Here is a 20,684-nt window from a genome sequence, read left to right on the forward strand (position 1 = left end):
GGTCGCATGTATAGATGAAGAAGGTGGGATGAATCTTATCTAGAGATGAAGACAGTTGGGATATCCTCCTCCCCTTTGTATGACATTCTAATTCTAAACATTTTCCACATCACTGACTTGAGTTCAGTTGAACTTTAATTGTTTAAACAAAAACAAAAAAAAAACAAAAACAACAACACAACATTTAATTGTCCAATCTATTTACTTCAATTTTTAAAGCAACCCAACTATGGTCAGAAAATAATCACATGACATTGCTTACAGATCTAGGTTCTGTTATGTAGGAGAGAAGAAGAGCATAAGCAATTATTTAAAAAAGGGAAAACATAATTTACCACGTATTACGTTATTCAACTCAGAGCTGCTTTACCTTTAGTAATAGCTGGTATTTCATAATTCTCTGCACAGGTTTTATTAACAAGTCAGTGAGCTGAAGTCTGTGGCCCAGGCGTTGCTTTAGATCCTGAGGGTTGTAAAAGAAAGATTTTTTTGGCTTCAGATATTGCTTAGTTCAGTTAGAAACACAGCAGCATACATTACTATTAATGGCTATCAGAGTAGAAACTGGCAAAGACAGAGCAGAATTTGATCTTCACTTAGCAAAAGATGGAGTCCTTTCCCTGTATCAGTTTTGCAATAGAACTATTCTCTCCTTCTAGCATCTTCTATGTCTTTTTGGAAAATAATGTATACTGAAACATAATTCTTAATTCAGAGATTGTACATTTTCTAAACGATGTTGGTAATCTAACATCAGAATTTCATTTATATACACTGCTAACCATCCTGGTTAAGGTTAATAAAGATGGTATTATTGATTAATTAATATCTAAAGTTCAAGTATAAGATTAATACATTGTTAGAAACCTGTATCATACTTGAGAAATCAGAACAGAGATGGCAAGAAATTACAATTCAAAACAATAACAGCCACATGCACTGTCCTTTTTTTACCAACAGATCTTATAACGCTTATGGTTTGTATGTGCACACATCTTCTCTCAAGAACTTACCTCAAAAAATGTGTCAATGTATTCTGAGACAATGTGCTCAGACTTTGGTTTGTTCTGGCAGTAAACTATGTACATGTGCAACCTTCTCTCCTAGAAAAACAGGGACGCAAAATGATATATTATCATCAGGAAAAAAGCATGCCAGATTGAAATAGAGTACATTTCACAAAATTACACATCTGAAAACCATTTATTTGGGGATACCAATGATGATTTCACAAAGAAAACACAAGCCAAAACATTGTCACAGTTATAGATACACTCCTAAATGTCAGATGCATAGAGACAATAGCTTAGAAAGTCCCTTAATAAACAGAACTACAAAAATGGTTACATTTTTTAGTTAGCAAGAAAAATGAAGAAAGACTCTGAAATATTACAATTTAATTTGAATGCCTTTTATTTGAATTATCTAGTTATTACTATAGTATAACAGTGTCCTCCTCCTATTTAGCTGTACAGAGTAATTAAAAGAAACCTGTCTATCTTCTATGTAGCATTAGCTGTCCTATTCAAGTTTGAGTGCAGTAGCAGGTGATGTAGCCTGGGAACAGTGGTGCAAATATTTCTGAACTCTGAGTCTGTGTTTTGTGTGTGCACGTGTTTTTAAACTGAGGCAACAAAGAAAAAAAGGGAGCATAGCTTTGATACTAAGATTCATTCTTGATTACCACCTTGATGGTTAAGAAATACGGACATATCATATGCATCTATAATCAGTTCCAAATTCTTACTAATTATTTTGCCAGGTCTGCTTTCCTGGTCAGAGAATTAAAGAGCAATGACCGGTAATGAAGAAATAAAATAAAATAAAATAAAATGAAGATTGGAATTGATACAGAGCATAGATTAAAATGATTAATTGAATTTTTCGCATTCTAGCTGGTAGTTAAGGTTGTGCTAGAAGATGTTATAATAGCATCACAACATGCCTTTCCATCTGCAGTGATAAGGGTGCCTTTCAAAGACAATTCAGTTCAAATAAATATACCAGGAGAAAGTAAAACAGCAATGAGAAGGATTACTCCCTTGAGGTTTCATCACATTACACCAGTGTCAAGATTCTCCCCTCTCCCTTCGCTTTTTTTTTATTTTTAATAATCCCTTGGAAATCAAACAGTTTGCTCCTCATCATTAGTCAAAGAATTAAGCCTGACTTCCAGTTACTGTTCAATTAAATGCTTGGCTCTCTATTTTTTTTTTTTTTTTTTTGCTATCCTGGTACTGACTTCAAACACAACACCATTGGGAAAATCTGAAACCCACTAAATATGCTTAAAAAGTCTGTCCTTTGTCTTGTGCAAACAATCATGTTTAGCAGGCATGTTTTCTTTCATCTATCTTATGTGATTTGGAGTACTCTGAGATCTCATCTCAAATAGATACTCAATTGTTCTTTGACACAATAAAAAAGATGATAGGAGAGTGACAGTCTAGTGATACATAATTTTTGATATTATCTAGTTTCTAGATAGCTAGTTTATCTAATTTCCTTCTGAAGTGTTACCATATCCAGATGCATCACACAGGCACTCCTTTTAGTAAACAGATGGAAAGGGGAGAAAATTGTAAAAATTATAAAGGGTACAGTGTTGGACTAAAATTAAACACTGTGAATGTCTGGCACTCACTATTTCTTCCCCAGGTGAAAAGGGAGGAATCCCAAGCACTAGTGTGATTCTCAAAAAGGGAACGAATACAGAACTAGAACACACAGAAACCTCTACGGAAAATAAGCTGCTTTCCTATTTCTTGCTTGCTGTCTTCCAAGTTACGGCACTGATATCTAGGATTTGATATCCAGGATTAGAAAACAGGTGTGTATCATCATATGAAATGACAGTTCCCTCAACAGAACTGGAACTGAATTGACAAATGGAGCCCATACTCATATTTCTTCATATAAAGATACTGCCAACAAAAAACTAAGGTTATTTACTTAGTCCACTTACAAGCTCTTACAATCTCTCCTCCTCTTACAACGAGGAATATTTCATACCACTTTCTTAACATCATAGATATATTCTTAAAAAACGTGTTTGTTGGTAGGAATACTAGAGCTTGGCCATAGAATACATTTGCACTTACATGCTTAACAAACAGGGATCCCAGCTTTTCTGGATCTTCAAGGCACTTCTCCAACTCTCCTAAAAAGAAGCTGAACATAAACAGAGTTAAGCATTCTTTTTCTGATAGCATATATTATGGCAACAAGTGATTATACGGCAATCTTATCACAAGATACATTCTGCATCCTGTCAACTGCGTTGGATATTAACATATTTCCAAAATGACAATATTAACAGTGTAATATTTTAATACATATTTCAAATGGACACACATGCCAACATGGAAAAATACTCATATTCAATAAATTTTCATTCCTGTATTGATTGAAATTTTTCTCCTACCTAGTTTAGAGTGGTTGAGGTGTTCATATTGCCATGCTTATCTCTAAGAAATTCATTAAAGATTATATTCTTAAACAGAGAAATCTAAATCTCAAACAAACATACGAGTTCTGCACAATGCTATCCATACTAGAGATTCTTATCCGAAGCAGCTGTGATATATAAACAAATCTTCATACCAACATTTTTGAGCTGAATCTACTAAATAAATAAGTGAAAGCACATGACTAAGTGTATTTACCTGTTTCTAAATATTTGAGGGAAAAAATATTTTCTTTAAGTCAATCTAGTATTTTTAGGTAGAATTGTTCACTAGCAGGCTTACAAGTTAGATATACTTACTCTCTGTGCCAGTCGTAAATCTGGTGAATATTTCCAAATACAATCTTGTCTTTGCCTTTCATATCATCGGGAACACCATCTTCTTTCATAAGTGCCATGTAACCCTGCAACAATACAAAGAAACGCACTGTGAATATCCCAATTTAAAATCACTGAGGGTAACCTTGTAATCTCCCTTTCCTCCCTTTCAAGCTGACCAGGGTAACAACTTGCTTGGGACAGAAAGCCAAAGAAATCATAAAACTGTTTTATACATAACTTCAAACTGAAGCATGGTTACAAAATATTGTACTAAAGGAAATTATTTTCATGAATGATATTTCATAGGAATATTATCAAAAGGCCACCCTTTGCCTCAGAGGTTAATATTTTTAGGTTCCCCCATAGTGTGGAAGAGATGGATATTTCTTTGGTGGAAGATTTAGAGCTAAAACCAAATTTTGGCCACACAAGAAGAAAATTTAGTGCCTTTCTTCTGTTAAGAGTTGAACATAGATAGGCCGAAATTCACCATTATGTGTACACTCTCTGGTTTTCCATATGCGTTTCATTGGTAGCTCAACGTTATGCATCTCCCTTAAGTCTCATCGCTTTTACAGAAGAGGAAACTACGAAGTCTAAGAGAAGCTTAGCAGTAGGGAAGGAGCAAGTCTTCCAAATTTAGGATACCTCCTCTATCTGCTTAGTCTACAATGCTTTTTTGAATTTAGCAATGTTAAATAGATAAATAAGTTGAGTGGCACAGTTGGTTGATACCACATTAAAAAAAAATAAACTAATGAAAAACAACATACCTCAACTACATAGCCCAGATCTCGTACGTAATCACGCTCTGTCTCCACTAATTCCTGCAAGACATAGCTACAGGGGAAAGGAAATAGTGAACACACATTTCATTAAAAATGCTTCTTAAAAAGGATTAATGACACATAGCCTTTTAGACATTTGCATAGCTGATAAGCATAGCTGAAAACGAAGGATTAATGCACATGGTTTCTAAGCAAAATGCTTCTTTGATTTTGAAACTGGAACATGCTAGCTTCTGTTTATAAAAAGTTAAATGTTTTCTTACATGGGTCATTTAAATTAAACATTTAACTACTGTTTAAAATAAAATGCTAGTGTATCTCTGATCTGGACACTCTTAAGCATAATAACAAGCATGTTTTTCTTCTACCATGGTAACACTTTACTACTACAAAAGAAATTAAGAATCCCTGGAGAATGGCACAGGGGTACAGAAGAAGGGGAACGATCGTTTTCTGAAGCCTAAGACCTCTGAATATTTAAAGATTTGCATATTTTTGCTTAACTGAGATTGACATGTTACAAAAATCAAACAAAAGCATGACTGAAATTAAGTTATAGGAAATTTAAACTGTGACTAGTGTTTGAGGAAAGAATTTTTCCTTTGCATAATGTGATTGCATGCTTGACACCTAACACAAGTCCTCTTCTTTCCAGATTAACAGCTTCTGCTGACAGTTCAAAATGGACATTCTTTAAACAGGCCTTTTCTCTCTTCAAAACATTATTTAGAACAGAGAGAAAATGAGGTCTTACTGTCGTCTTTTTAAGGAGCTGGATTTCCTTTCTTCCATCTCATCTATAGGTGATGATGAGGAGAGAAGAGAGTTATCTGAAGGGTTGAAGGATGGACTGCTGCTGTCACCTTGATCTACTAACAAGGAACTTGGACGGTCTTCCAAAGCCTAAAAATGTATTCAAGAAAGGACAACGACAATTGTTTATTTCCCTTTTATTCTCCAAATGTATTTACATACAGCTGTATATGGGAACCTACGGAATACCAATTACTGCGACTGTATCTTGGCAAAAGAGGTCTCAAGCTTTGAGGAAACATATCAAAAACTTTGTTTTCCAGGACAGAAAATCTGACTTCATAGAAGCACAACACATTTTAAATATATCAGTCTCTCCTTCACAGGAGAAGAATGCAGTTCAATTGGTTTGAGCAGGATAGGATAAAAGTCAGAATATCCAGCTGAGCATGTAAGTACTTCTGTAGTAGAAACTACACGCATGTGATGTGCACTTATTGGCAGAGGCTAAATTATATTTATTATTATTTAGTTCTCTCATACGTAAGCTATTTTCAAAAATAAACGGAACAACTTTAAAGAGAATGTTTTGGAAGTTATATTTTTAATCACAACAGAAGTGACATTTTTTTGTCAAACATTTTATCTTATTAACTGGCCAACATTCTGACTTGCTTTTGAGCTTGACAGCTCAAATCCTAGGAAATGATCTCTCTCTTCTGCCAGATAAATGGTTTCCAACGCACAGACTGCTCAGTCTTATTGTTTGTTTAGAAGATGGAGAGGCCATAGGAGAAATCATATGAACAAATTTCTTTGAAATATTTATTGGATTTCTTTACTAAAACCATAATCTTGGATCAAGCTATTGTTATATATCACATTTCCTTGCATGTGATACAGTCTTTAATGCAAGACAGATTTACTTCACCAGGGTGGGGTTTAGCCATAATCTTTTTTTTTTTTCCTACAAAAATTAAAAACCCAATAATAACATGACAGGCCCAAAAAGTTGGAAAAACTGACCCTTGGCTACACTTGTGAAATGAGAACATCTCCAGAAGGGACTATATGCAAGGATCATTAATCTACATCCACTGCTAGGCTGTATGGAAGAGATGTGAACTATTAAATTTTCCATTTACAAAAGGCTGCTTTGAATTTTCCCACAGATGACTTCTTATTCACCCTTGCAGTACAACAGAAGAAAAACCTGAAGTTAACACTCTAAGCATGCAGAAATTATTTATGCAATAATGTAAGTAAAGTTTAAGTCTTTCTGAATGAGGAAATGGAAAATGGAAAAGCTGCTTAAATTTAGGAAGAATCTGGGAAATATCAACTTCTGGTAACATGGGTTTGCCAAGCTGTGGCTCTCTGCAGAGTCTTCACAGTGGCACTTCTACTAAGTCCAAAGAGGTCTTCTGTATGTTGCAAAAGCCAGACTTAAAATTATTAAGAGAATAGATTGGAAAGGACCATCTAGTCCAATGTCCCAGCTCAAACAGGGTCAGCTAGAACATGTTTTCCAGGACCATGTCCAGTTGAGTTTTGAATACAAAGACTGTGGAATTACCTATACAATCTACTCTTTGCCAGAGAGAATCTTCAGTAACACAGAAACTTGGAAACATAAACTTTAAAAATTCGACAAAATTATGCCTACTTAATTTGTTAGCAAATGGAGCCAGTAACATTCAAACCAATCCTCTCTTGTTCTTTATAGGTATTATTTGCATAGCTATTATCACACTGCCTAAAGAACAGCTAGATAGCACAAGCTGTTTGATGAGTATCTGTTTTACTTAGCAAGATTTACTTTTAGGTTTTAGATTTAGTTTCAGAGATTCTTCTAATGCAGCTCTACGAGGCAAATTAGGGTAATTCTGGGTCTTAGCATTTGTTTTTCTACTCGGACATTTTCTTTTTTGCTGGTAGGATAAACATTTTCTTTGTTCATCTCTCCTTCACATTTATTGTATTTCACCTCTCTGCAGTGCCATTCACCTATTTTCTAAGTGATTCCACAGAAGAGGGTGTACAAAGCGACCCATACTCCAACCCCAAAAGTGACTTTTGAAACACACATTTCACACATTGAAGTTATATGCTGAGGATGAACGTGGAGCTCTTCTCTAACTAGCACGTTAGGACTTGCTGTCTGCCAGTCAGTCTCACCATTTTGCTTTTGACGAGCTCTTCAATTGCACTGACTAGTTCTGCAGCACTGGGCGTCTCAGAGCTGGTAGGCCGCACCAATAATCGAGAAGAGGTCTGTGCAATGACATAAAGCAAGGAAAATCTAGCGTTAGCTTGGCATTTGCTCAAGAATAAAGGTACTCAATAATTGTCAGCATAACACTAAAATCAGCCCAAGTTAGGCAACTGGAAGTGGAAATTTTAAGTAAAGCCCACAAAAGCTAAATGTTGAAAGAACACTGTGCCTTCCATTGTAACTACTGAAATAAAAATTCCTGTTCCTACATGCAATAGAAGTTAAGGAAATATCCTTCATCTTGCTGAATATAATAATGCCTGACAAACAGCTATAAAAATCACCTGAGCTGACCTAATGAACAACAAACAGTTTGTTAACATATTTTATTGCTGGTTAAACAAATCTACAACTGCAGAAAATTAACAAGAACCGAGAGGGCTTGAAATACAAGCTGAAACGCCAGTTAAGCTAAGAAAAAACACACCAGTAACTCAGGGGCATCTACTTTTCTAAAGGAGCTGGAGTACATTGCTCAGATTCAGAGGGGAAATTGAGCTCACCATTCCTTGTGCCATCCATTTTCCCCAATCGTATGTGTAGAGTACAGAAGATCTCTGGCCTCAAGCTATAAAATGCCAGTTTATAGATACAACTGAAGGCAAAAGGTGTTCACAGTAAAGGATTTTGGGGAGGGCCATTAAATTCAGTCTCAGTAATTTGCAAACAGAGTTGTTTGCACATTACATTTATCATTAAATAACTGGAAAATGGAAACAGTGCAATATGAACTTTACTTCATATTATGAACAGCACAGTGAACATCGTGTAATACAGGATAAGCTGTTCTGCAAATGTTTCCAACAAATCGGACAAAGAACTGGCACATATAACAGCTTAACACAGGAGGTTCTTCTCAAATCAACTAGGGTGTGACAAGGCTTCCATAGGTCAATATAAAAAGCAATATACATATTTTAGGTAGTTTGCCTTGTATTCGCCTTATTTGGAAAGGAAAATAGGGGCTGGGTAAGCAAAGGAAATACAGACAACTTTAAATGGAAAGATATGGGAACTGAGCCAAAGCAGAGACAGAACACAAGTCAACATAATGCTGCATCAATTTACAAAAAAGAGAAAACAAAAAGCGAAAATAATTAGTTTCATATTAGCACAACTGATCTTGAAACTTAATACTGCTAATCCAAAAATTAAATGCAAACAACTTGTAAACTGCCATCAAATGTAAATCCATGAAGTGTGCAATGATTCTATCAAACAGAATACATACTGTGCAGACGAGCTCTTACGGGAGAGAATGGCTGTATTATTTAGTGATATTAGACATATCAGCATTGCCTAGCACAGAATATTTGCATGCATACCAAAAACTTGGCAAGCGCAGAGCTAGCATGTCTTTCAGGCAATTGTATACTCTTGACATCTAACTATCAATCAGTTTTTTTCCAAAGCTGTGCTGGTATGTAGCTTTTGGATATGGAGCTTAGCTCAGCCTCACAAAATACTGTCAGCATTATCATCAGGCTCTGGTCAAAGTCTGTTCTATCTGTTGCTCTGTTGGGAGTATATCAGAGAATCATAGAATGGCTTGGGTTGGAAATGACCTTAAGGATCATGAATCTCCAACCCCCTGCCGCAGGCAGGGCCACCAACCTTCCCATTTCATACTAGACCAGGCTGCCCAGGGCCCCATCCAATCTGGCCTTGAACACCTCCAGGGACGGGGCACCCACAGTCTCTCTGGGCAGCCTGTTCCAGCACCTCACTACTCTCATAGTAAAGAACTCCCCCTGATATCCAACCTAAACCTTCCCTCCTTCAACTTTAAACCATTTCCTCTTGTCCTGCCATTATCAACCCTTGTAAAGAGTTGACTCCCCTCCCGTTTGTAGGCTTCCTTTAGGTACTCGAAGGCTGCAATGAGGTCACCCTACAGCCTTCTTTTCTCCAGGCTGAACAAGCAGCCCAGCTCCCTCAGCCTGTCTTCACAGGGGAGGTGTTCCAGCCCTCTGATCATCTTTGTGGACCCTATCCAACAGTTCCCTGTCTTTTTTGTATTGGGGGCTCCAGACATATGATGTGACTGTCGGTTAAACTTCAGCACTGATTGCTTCCCAGCTCATGTAGTTAATTTATCTGAAAAAGAAGGAGCTGCTGGGCTGCACAGATGAGGTCTGCCAGTTGACCATCTTCTTAATGATGTACTCTGGGAGCAAAAAGAAAGGTAGAGGGAGCAAAGGAGTACATGCAAGTGTGAGATACTGCTGGAGGCCACAGTAGGCTGACTAGGGAGGGATAAGCCCAGCAAAGCAGGGAGTTTCCAGCATGAGTAACGACCAGGAGCCACAGAGAGGAAGAAATGCTTGAAGTGAGGTACAGACCAAAGCCAAGCCTCTGAGGTCATGAAAAGGAGGAGACATTCCTTGGGATCCAGAGGAAACCACCTAATGTGGCAGAAATGTGAAAGACTCTACCCAGAAGGCAGACAACAGGGGACTTGTTGCAAGCCTTTTATCAATCAGAAGCTCTGTCAGTAGAGTCCTCTGAGTTTTGCTGGATAAAACTTCGCTCTGGCTTCTCACTTCTGTGTACTAAAAAGCATTTGCTTTAGGTACTGGAAATTGGTGGTATATCTTGGTGTGTGGAATTCAGGGTAGCACACAAGCTCCAAGACTACCATACAAATGGGACTTCTTTGCCTCTTGCCGTGCAGTTTAAGTTACTTCAAAAACTGTCCCAATGTCTTTACAGCAGTGGGTGCATGTAACCTCTAAAAAAGTTTACTGCTACTCAAAGCTACTTGACTTTGTAAGAGAAATGCAAAAGTGAAAGGACACTATCTTTCAAGTATACACCTTCACAAAACTGTTCTTGCACTGTAAAAAAGAACAAATAATAAGCAAAAGCCACTTATCTAAACAACATTTTATAAGGCTTTCTTATCAGTTTTCTTTTTTTTTTTTTTTTTTTTTTTAATCACTGAAGGGACATACAAATAAGGCAGCTTGTTAGCAGGAACTTTAATGTATTTTCACCAACATTATTTTTATGCTATTTATAAACCACAAAGTGAAATTATTTTCTAGCCCTAAAATATTATCTTGGGTCTGAAGATCAGCAAGATTTTAAAATGTCTGTTTTTGCCTTGTTTGTTCCAGGTCAAAATATTAACACTCTCCTGCCCCAACTCATTTATTACACTTTTCAAACTCAGAAAAGAGGTGGGAAATAAATGCAAATAAAACATAGAAGCCAGACAGTTTTATCCTACAAATGACAGCTTCAGGGATCATTGAAATCCCCACTGAAAGACAGTGGGATAAACAGAAATAAAAGATTAAAAAAATCAGCCAAAATTGCACCACTCAAAACAGTGATAATTCACCCACAATATTCACTAAGAGTGAATAAAACAGCTAAAAATTTTAAGCATCAAAATGGTGAGACGATTGTAATGTGAATATTTGCTAAACAAGTCCAGATAGTTTGCATTCTAAAACCTTTTAATGTCCTGGTTTGACAGCTCCTCTAAAGATTTGATCAGTGTTAAAAATTGAAATAAACCCTCCCAACGTATGAACATCATAACATTTAAGAAAAGGAGATTATATGCACATAAGATTTCCTTCATGCAATTACTACCGATACCCAGAAATTTCAACTGTTGACGCAAAATTATTAACCATCCTTTTTGGCATATATTTTCATTTTTTTCAACAAACAGAAACAAAATAACTCTGAGCTGTACTATTACCCTAACTTGGTTATTAACTTTTTAGCACACCTGTAGAGGTATACATTAAAAATAATAAAAATAATTGAAAAAACTATACAGCTATTAAGAAAACATTAAAGTCAACATGAACAGCTCTTTCTGCTAAGATATGTATGTTGATTTTTCCTTTTTCCCCCAGATAGGAGGCTATTCAAAGTAATAGGGTTGGTAAACAATCCATGATCTAAAATGGTTTCTAGTGTACTACTATTAATTTCTCCAGGTAAACTCTATATGCACATAATATTTAAAATTGAGTACCCAAAAGGTATGATTATAAAGCAATTATTTTCTAATCACAAACATGGCATCTATTAAATAGATGTAAGTAGGCCTGCAAAACCACCATGTTTCCCATTTCTGGATACAAAGGTCTAGAAGAAAAATTTCTCTTCTTATGTGTTTAAAACAAATATATTTTATTTACACACTTTCCCCAGTAAACCCTTTTAATGATGGCACAGTGATTATTTCTGTCTATCATAAAGGCATACAGTATACATTACAAGACTTCAGGAAACAGAAGAAAGATTTGGGCAGACAGAGGTTGTTTCAACATGCACAGACTTCCCTGCTTCCTCTTCCTACCTTGTCATCCTGTGAATCAGGCTGGAGAAGACTGTGTTGCTGAATTGCCATGGGAGGAGGAAGTGGTACAGCATCCGCTCCCTCTTCACCTTCTTCCTCTCCACAGCTCTGCATGCCTGAAGAGGACGACTTTGAGAGAGTGCCACTGCTCAGCCCCTCGTTACGACCCCTCTGTAAATAAAATTAAGACATTCAAGCTCTGTTACCTCCTCAGCAGCATGAAGCTTGTTAAACACAAGTTAGTCTTAAGACTGTTCTGTAGATTCACCTGTCTCCCAACAAGTCAGTATGACGCTATGCACACAGTTAAAAAAAAAAAAAAAAAAAAAAAAAAAAAAAAAAAAAAAGATGATTCTACACACACGGGAAAAAAAAAAATCAGATGCTGTAAATTATGTTTTCATTGGCTGGAAACTGGAAAAAGCAGACGGATTAAGATACTGAGAAGCAGACATTTAGCTTGAAAGTTACTACAGGAAGGTGCTGCCAAAGTAATGCTTCACAAGTTCAGTTCTGCAAAGTATGAGTCCCATTCTTCTAACTTACTAATTCAAGGACTTTGCACAGAAAGCAATGAGCTTCATATCAAGATGTCTGAAGGCTATACGAATCCCTTATAACATAAAGTATTCTGTCAATCATCTTTTCTCATATCCACCTCTATCTTAAAATAGTGAAAGCAGAATGCTTGTATGATGTTTACAGTTGTGACGAAAGACAGTCCCTCAAACTACATAAGAAACTATGAATTAGCCGAAGTTTAGTGCAGCTGAGTTCACAGGATAATTTAAGCACATTTAAAGGAACAAGCGTAGATGATAACTGTCCTTCCCTCACTTCAAGGAGGAAATCTGGCTGTAAGTTTTCTCTCATTCACAGAACTGCAGAATAATAGATACTCTCGAAATAACGCTACAGCTGTGTCCGAGAACCAGTCTCTTTCTACAGCGTGATCTTCAAGGACAGATGCCAATATTCTTTTCCAAGCTACAATTATCACTTCACCATGCTACCAGGTCTCTAGTCTTTTTTCCTCCCTCACTGTGTAACAGTGTTCCAAGTCTGAAGTCAAATACATCAGAAGCAAGAAAAATAATTAATAGGCAGTTCACTATTTCCTTCAGTGAAAACTGCCATATTTATTATTTGGGTGATGGTAACTACATTTTGATTTGAGGGGCCATCTTCTGCTCTAAGGCACATGTATAGCTTTAAGCAGGTCTCACTACGTAGATCTAGGAGAGACACAGAAACACGTTGCAGCCAGCTGCCTGGAGCACGTACCTCTTCAATAGTCTCATCTTGTGGGGTTGCTGCACTGTCATCAGAGTCCTTCTGAGAACCTGCATCAGCGCTTTTGCGAACCTCTCTACTCTTCTTGTGCTTGTGGGCCAGTTTCTTGACATGCCCATCTGCTTTCCCACTGCTGAGACGCCTCACAGGACTGGTAAGCCATTTTCTCAAAGTGTTGCCAGGACGCTTGGGACCCGGGGAGCTCTGTGCCCCAATCATATGGGGTTGAAGCGATGTTACTGAAGCAGGAGGACTGGCATCATTACTGGAGACTGAAAGGGAGTCTGAAAAAGAGTGAGGAGAGTATGTTAAAAGCGAGATATTGGTAAGTGAGAAACAAGGTGAACAGTAGTAATAGCCATTTGTTTAAACTCTCCACCAGTTTGACTTGGGAAAAAAGAAAATGGTGTTACTATCTTCTGCCAGTCAAAGACTGATGGTAACATAGCATTAACCATAAAATCACGTGTATGAAAACTAGTAAACAATTCCTGACAGCTGATAATGTCACTTGAAACTCCACAACAAGCATAAGCCCTACTGGAAACCTGCATCAATCTCCCAAAGTTTAACTGCAAATTACTATGCTTGATATAAGACACTCTATTGGGGCAGTTTTACAGGACTATCTGAAATACTCAGATTGGATGTATGAAAGAACTGAACAAATTACTTTAAAACTTGTCTTTTAAAGACACCACAGCTGTATGTTTTCATGCTATACAAGACCACCTGAATATAAGCAATTTCTTTACAATAGTCAAGCTTTCAATAAGTAGTTGTGAGTAGCTCAATTGTTATAGCAATGCTGATGCACATCTGACAGTAGCACACTGCTTTGAGCACGGACATGAAAAGCAAAAAACATTACCTCAAGAAAATAAGCAAAATTAAAAAAAATCCCAAACTTTATTACAAATGCTGTAGTTAAACACTATTGGTTTAAGTATTTCCTGCCCTCCAATCCTGGAAAATGTGGGAAGGAGAGTCAAGAAATCAAGAGAACAGTTAAATATCTATATTATATATCTATGTTATGTTATATCATAAATATCATATGTTTATTTTGTTTAAATAATCTTGGAGACTTAAAAAAAAAAAAAAAAAAAAAAAAAAAAAAGGAAGAGAGCTATGTTGAAAAGCCCATTTGCTCAAATCTAAGGATCAGCAGTTTTTCTTAGCATGACAATGCGTGAAATCTATAGTCAAAGGATATACTTTTCTTAAACCACAGCTATATGCATATGAGGCCAGTATTACTTTCCCACTGAGGCTCCTGTCACTTGAACCATAGAGTATATTTATGGTAAGCGTCCACCAGGTTAGCTGTTGTGAGACTACATTTATTCTTCCCATGAAGCATATAGTTTCTTCTCCCAACAGTTCTCTTTTTCCTAAAAATATACTTCCTTTTTTAAAGACACAATCTTGTAATGTCAGTCCTATGACTACTATCTACCATCAACATATTAACAAGACTCAGCTAGACTGTCAAGTATGGTTTCTTCTCCTCTGTGCGCACTTTTGTAGATAGAGAGTTTATATAAAGATGACATAAATAATGTTTTGTTGAATGTTTCTACTGCTAGGAATTCAATGTAGTGTTTGCATTCCTTCTTGAGGTTTGACACAGATGTTCAGGTCACCTCTTCTGGAAGCTTTTCCTTAAGAAGCATACTGTCAGTCTTACCAGCAGTAGTTTGAATTTTGTAGGATAATATGGTCACAGTTGCAGCAGTACACTTTACTGGAAACACAAATGCCTTGGATCTACACACTAGTATGTGAGCCTGCTCTGTTTCCACAGAATATTAAGGGTAAATTCTAGCTTAAAAAGCCACAACTAACATGCTGAACGAGGCACAGAATGTGAATATAATAAGATCTTTTTCCATTATTGTTCATGGTGTTTCAAAGAAGATTATCTTAAAAACTGTAGAATGATGGGGAAAAAATAAAAGAAGAGAGAAACATTACCATCCTTTCCCTGGAATCCAAAATTTTTATCAGGCTGATTTAAACATTTTCTTTGTTCCAATAAGACCAAATCTGCTTCCATTAGTTGGCATGTGACTGTTAAAATACATCAGCTGTGATGCCAAGATCTGCACTAGGCTATTCTGTATAAACACATCCAGAACAATAACTGGTATTAGACACCACTTTTGTTTTCCCATAAAGTAAAAAATAAAGCATAATTTCAGTCCAAACTAGTGACTAACACTTTCAACCCAGGAATCAGTATGTGCCTGCAGAATTACCTTCTAGCTGCAGCTGTCGGTGTGCTGCACAAGGGTTAGCAGACTTCCTATGATGCCATCAGTGTTTCAAGGTTTCAAGTAATGCATACTACCAAAAAGCAGATGCAGAGTTCTGCTAGCCAGCTTTGTCTCTAAATCTTGAGATATCAGTGCTACAGAATTACCACGTGTTTTTTTTTTTTTTTTTTTTTTGTGAAGCAGGAAACATAAGGAAAAAATTAATTACCTATAACAGTTTTTGACTTGCAGTCTGAAGATCCCTGAAGGCCTGTGAGTTACTGCTTAAGGGTCCTCAGCACATATGTTCGAAAAGCAGGCCTACTGGCCATCAGCATCCACAGCATGACAGATTTTTCCTTTTTTAAATAAAGTGGTCTGCTTATTAAAAAAATTCCAAACAAAACTCCCAACCATCTGTAAGCTCTCCACAGGAATCCAAACAATCCCCTAGTAAACCTCTATAAGAAGTTAGTTTGACTGCTCTTTCACCAAATGTAACTTTACCATCACATATCATGTATCTTTTAATTTTCATCAGATTCCTCATTTCAGAAATCATAGCAAATTCCAACAGATGGGTACTTCACTACCCTTCTGCCATTCTGCTAATGGAACGCAGAAGAGCAGAGAACAGCAGCGTTCTTGTAAACAAGTTTCTGAAAGCATAAACTAAATGTTTTGCTTTTAAAACTCTTGAAAATGTTATAACTACTAAACCAATTTTTTTTCTTTCACTTGTAGAGATTTTTCAAGCCCCTCAAACAGTCCACACAAGTTCTATCCTCAGATAGAGCACATTTGCTTGTGTAATTAACAAAAGAAAAAGTCAGTTAGGCTTTAACACCGAAGTTCATCATGCACCAACTGTTTTGTGTTTTTATATCAGTTTGCATTTCCTTCCTTTACAATTTTACTCCCTGCTAAGAAAAAGTCAGCGTGGTGGTACAGTAACTGATGGTGGAAGATTTATTTTTTCCATAAACATGCCTATCTCTAAGCATTAGCAGGCCTGCAGTTAATAAAACCTTCTAAAAAGCTGTGCTCCCTTCCCAGATTTTTGCACATCCTTTTGACAGTCAACACTTACCAACTATTCCATTTCTTGTAAAACCAAACTGTATGATGTAGCGCCCCTAAAACTGTGGGAAAGTAGTATTTTTATCTGATTGTATTTTTGCTGTATCACTCCTGCTCTTAAGTCAGCCAACAGACTGTGGGCAGGAGGAGGGAAGAGAGCAGGAAGAAATGCATATACTCCACTCAAGTGGGGAGGATCTAAGAGACAAAACAATGCTAGCCAGACATGTTTCACAGCACATACTTTGGCCATGTCCTCCCACACAGCATTAGTTTTCATTTGGCGTGCAGCATGTAACTGCTTCTCATCTTCTCTTCTGCAAGGTTTTATATGAAGTACTTACTAAAGCATTATTAGGGCTTCGGGGAATCATAAAAGTGGACAAAGTATAAGTAGTACACCAAAATAATAGCATTGTTCCCCTTTTTAAAGCATGAAAGCACTGAGGAAAAAGAAAAGGCTTAATATGAATAAAAATACTGCCTTGCCATAAAAGCATCAGCTTAAATATCAAATTATATCTAAAAAGTATTGGAAAAAAAAAAAAAAAGAAACTTAGTATCACCTGTGTTAACCCAAATGGAATGTCAAATCATTAGTCTCTTCAGAGACCAGATCTGATTTCCACCCCTCCCCCCTCCACCTTAAACCTGCAGAAAACATCCCTGCAGTCCCACAGATCAATGTTAATACTCAGTAAAAATAAAACATTACAAAATTTTTCCTGGGAGACCTATTAACATCCATTTTCCCATCCCAGCCCAGCTCACAGGAGTCCAGACTCTGCAAGTCTTACTCCTATGTCTTTCCTCAGTTGAATGGTATTTCTAGCCAAGGGCTACAATACTAGGACACAGTCATTAATTAAAAACAAACAAACAAAGACAAACAACACCAACAAATGCTTGTTCAAGTTCATATGTTTAGGTAGATACGTTCTTAGATCCAAATGTTAGGAAATCTCAGTATCCATATAGGAGGTTTTCAAGATCACTGAAAGAAAGACGCCAGCTTTCACTATGAGAAAAGCTGCTCGGGTGTCTTATTTCTCCCTGGTCAACCACTATCTATCTATATAATCAGGGATACGCTCTTTGATTGATAACTATGCTTGGGAATGTTTACACTAGAATTGGCTTTGCTTCCTTTATGACTACATAACGAATTGTTTTTCTAGGGTTGCTCAAGAATATTTTATCACTAAAACATGCTAAGAGGAAAAAGGAGTATTCAAAATTAAACCAAAAACAACATGAACTTTTAAAAACAAAACAGATGGAATAAATTTGGGGTATGCTAACCCCAACTGTGTTTCAAGTATACTAAACTTTCTAGTTAGTGTCAAATTTCCTTCTAGAAAAAGATAAATGCAACAGATGGCCATCTTGGGAAAGAAAAAAAAAAATCCAATACACAGAAAACAATCACACACAGCATTACCAATCCAACAATAAACTATCAAACTTAATAAGGCCTTTTGCTCAAGTAAAAACAACTTCACAATTATTAAAACAAAACAAAACAAAACAACCTAAAAAAACCCTAGGAGATGGGCTTCGTTTTATAATGCATAGCCAAACTATGAAAAGAGGGCATTTGACTTCTATTTTTCTCAAAGTAAAATCACATATGTTGCTCTGTTGATAAGGTCAGAGAGTTCACTTAAAGTCCATAAATTTATTTGTAAGTAAAGGAAAAAGGGCAGGCAGCATGAGTTCTTACCCCCTTCAAATCAGAAGATAAAGTTACCTCCAATGAACAGACAAATTTTTGAAACTTTAAGGGAAATGGGAATTCTCGTTCTAGTCCCAGCTTTCTTAACACAAGAAACATGCACATCTGCGATTAATGAAGTAGGTATTTTTTCTAAAAAATAAATCAGCCATATTGAGCTAGTTGATGACTTGAAAGACTCTGCTTCACATTAATTATTTCCATATTGCCATTTTTAAAGTTTTACTTTTTACAAAGAGAGTAATGGGCTACAAAACCCTGAGACTACCTTACCTAGGGAATCAAACCTACTCTGCTCTGCGCTAAAATCAAAATGCTGCAAAACTGTAAGTACAAACAATTTGCCTTCTCTGAACTATTGAGATGCATCAAGAAGTAAAATAAAAATAATAAAAAAAAAATAATGGAGCAAAGCGGCCTTGGTGGTCCTGAGTGGACTGTCACATTGCCACTGCAGCCCTGCCTGTCCCCACGGCCATATGGATCAGAGAGCCAACAAAGGAAGGCTATCACATAGGACAACTAACCAGCTGTTCAGTAAGTCCTAACGCAGGTACATTACAAGTACTTGGGAAAGTATCATCAGTTCAAAAGGACAGTCTGAGATATCAACTGGAAGTGGCTATGGTTCAGTAATATCCCAAGCCCATATCTACCTACAAGCAATAATGTCCCAATCTCAGTCAAGTCAATTTTTGCTTCTAATGACAAAAAAAAAAACAAAGCTGGAGCCCAGTAAACAATTATTTTTTGTTATTAGATGAGATAGGGAGAACTTAGGAAAGAAAAAAAAGACTTAATTTACTCATGGATACACACATACACAGTTTCTGTCTGAGAGCCACTTCTGAAATAAGAGGCAGTCAACCTGCCATGTATAAGACCATTCCTTTACTTGTCAGGAATTTTCATTCTCTCCTAATGCATATCTTCCTCTTCAGACTATCCTTACAGCAATTTATTATTATTTTTAAACAAATACTGACATATACATCAAAAGACATTAGATACATTTCAGCTTTAACAAGTCACCATAAAAGCAGTTGCCATTTAAAGAAAATACAACTTTAGCTTCGTTAGGCTTGCAAGCATGGAGTTTCCCTCATGTTCTTTTGGAAGCATGAGCTTCACTTACAATACAGAGATAATTTTCAATGCTTTTTAAAAATGAAACTAGTTTATTTAAAGAATCATGAATAAAAAACAGAAAACTAGTATCAAATACATAAAAGAAAACCCTTCAATATCATTGCTCATGCTCACTATTCACCTCTGCTCAGCAAATCCCTTCTGCCATTATTTCACATTTCAGCATAGTGCATGACTTAATTTACCATGTGTGGCTAGATGAAGATAGCTCAATACCTTGGTATATCTTCCCAGATACCTGCACTGACTGACTTTAAATGCATTCCATAATTAAATCTTCCAAGTTATCAAAGCCTGACTGTGCTAAATATCAGATTGATTGAAATTGTAAGCCAGATACTAGTCAGCTTTTTAAGTAATATCCATAACTGTCTACAAAACAGGTCTGCAATTAAAAACACAAACAAAAGCCCCTTCCCTGAGACAGTCTTTGTTGCATCTTAATAACTTCAAAGGCCTTCCTGAAATAGAGAGAAGTCACAGAATCACAGAATCACAGAATCACAGAATTGTAGGGGTTGGAAGGGACCTCTAGAGATCATCCAACAAACATATTTGCAATATCACCTGAGGAAAAAATGAAGAAAATCTCTGGGTAAGTGCAAAAGTACATTTGAGTACATTTGAGCTAGAAAAATCAGTGGCAGATGCCTGAAGGGTTTAATATGATTTTATGTTGTTACTGTTCTGTCATCTCATATTCTTTTTTTTCCCCCAAGTATCCTCTCTTACCTTCCTACTCTGTTTAGAAAAATCAAGGTTTTAAATTTTTAACATTTAAACTTTTTAACAATCTCACATTCATTAGAGATTGCACACAGAGAGAACTGAAAATGCATCACTGCTGGCTGTGAACTAAACACCAACAAAATGTATACTGTAAAAAATCTTCCTCTTACAACTGCTAGTTGTTTTACATCCACACTTTTTTTTTTTTTTTTTTTTTTTTTTTTTAAAGCAGGAAGAAGGTACGATATTATGCCAGAAAAAAACTTTCTTGAGTGAACAGCAGTAGTTCTGTTTGTGCTCCCTGGAATTCAGACCTCAGGGATAAAAAAACAAAAACAAAAAAACTCTGAACCTACCTCTTGTATATTCCTGCAAGGCAGCACTACAGAAGGGGAGAGAAGCCTTTGTGAGGTATTTTCAATAAGCTGTTATTCTCTTCTACTTTAGGAAAGATTTTGTGTGTGTGTGTGTGTGTGTGTGTGTGTCATAAGAAGTAAGCATTAAAAGTTACTT

The 20,684-nt window shown here is 36.5% G+C and overlaps 1 protein-coding gene across 1 annotated transcript in view; it reads right to left on the reverse strand.

The window, feature by feature from the left end:
• Positions 1 to 20,684, reverse strand: part of TRIO (trio Rho guanine nucleotide exchange factor) — a 225,100-nt gene that overhangs the window by 17,891 nt on the left and 186,525 nt on the right. The window contains exons 35-43 of the mRNA XM_085220442.1: positions 13,212 to 13,504; positions 11,928 to 12,098; positions 7,507 to 7,602; positions 5,330 to 5,478; positions 4,561 to 4,627; positions 3,767 to 3,870; positions 3,102 to 3,171; positions 1,014 to 1,103; positions 371 to 463 (exon numbers count right to left, since the gene is read on the reverse strand). Coding sequence (XP_085076568.1) covers positions 371 to 463; positions 1,014 to 1,103; positions 3,102 to 3,171; positions 3,767 to 3,870; positions 4,561 to 4,627; positions 5,330 to 5,478; positions 7,507 to 7,602; positions 11,928 to 12,098; positions 13,212 to 13,504 — 1,133 coding nt within the window. The remainder of the gene's footprint in view (positions 1 to 370; positions 464 to 1,013; positions 1,104 to 3,101; positions 3,172 to 3,766; positions 3,871 to 4,560; positions 4,628 to 5,329; positions 5,479 to 7,506; positions 7,603 to 11,927; positions 12,099 to 13,211; positions 13,505 to 20,684) is intronic.

The sequence above is a fragment of the Meleagris gallopavo genome, chromosome 3, assembly GCF_905368555.1.
Source record: "Meleagris gallopavo chromosome 3, MGAL_WU_HG_1.1, whole genome shotgun sequence".
Classification (NCBI taxonomy): Eukaryota; Metazoa; Chordata; class Aves; order Galliformes; family Phasianidae; genus Meleagris; species Meleagris gallopavo.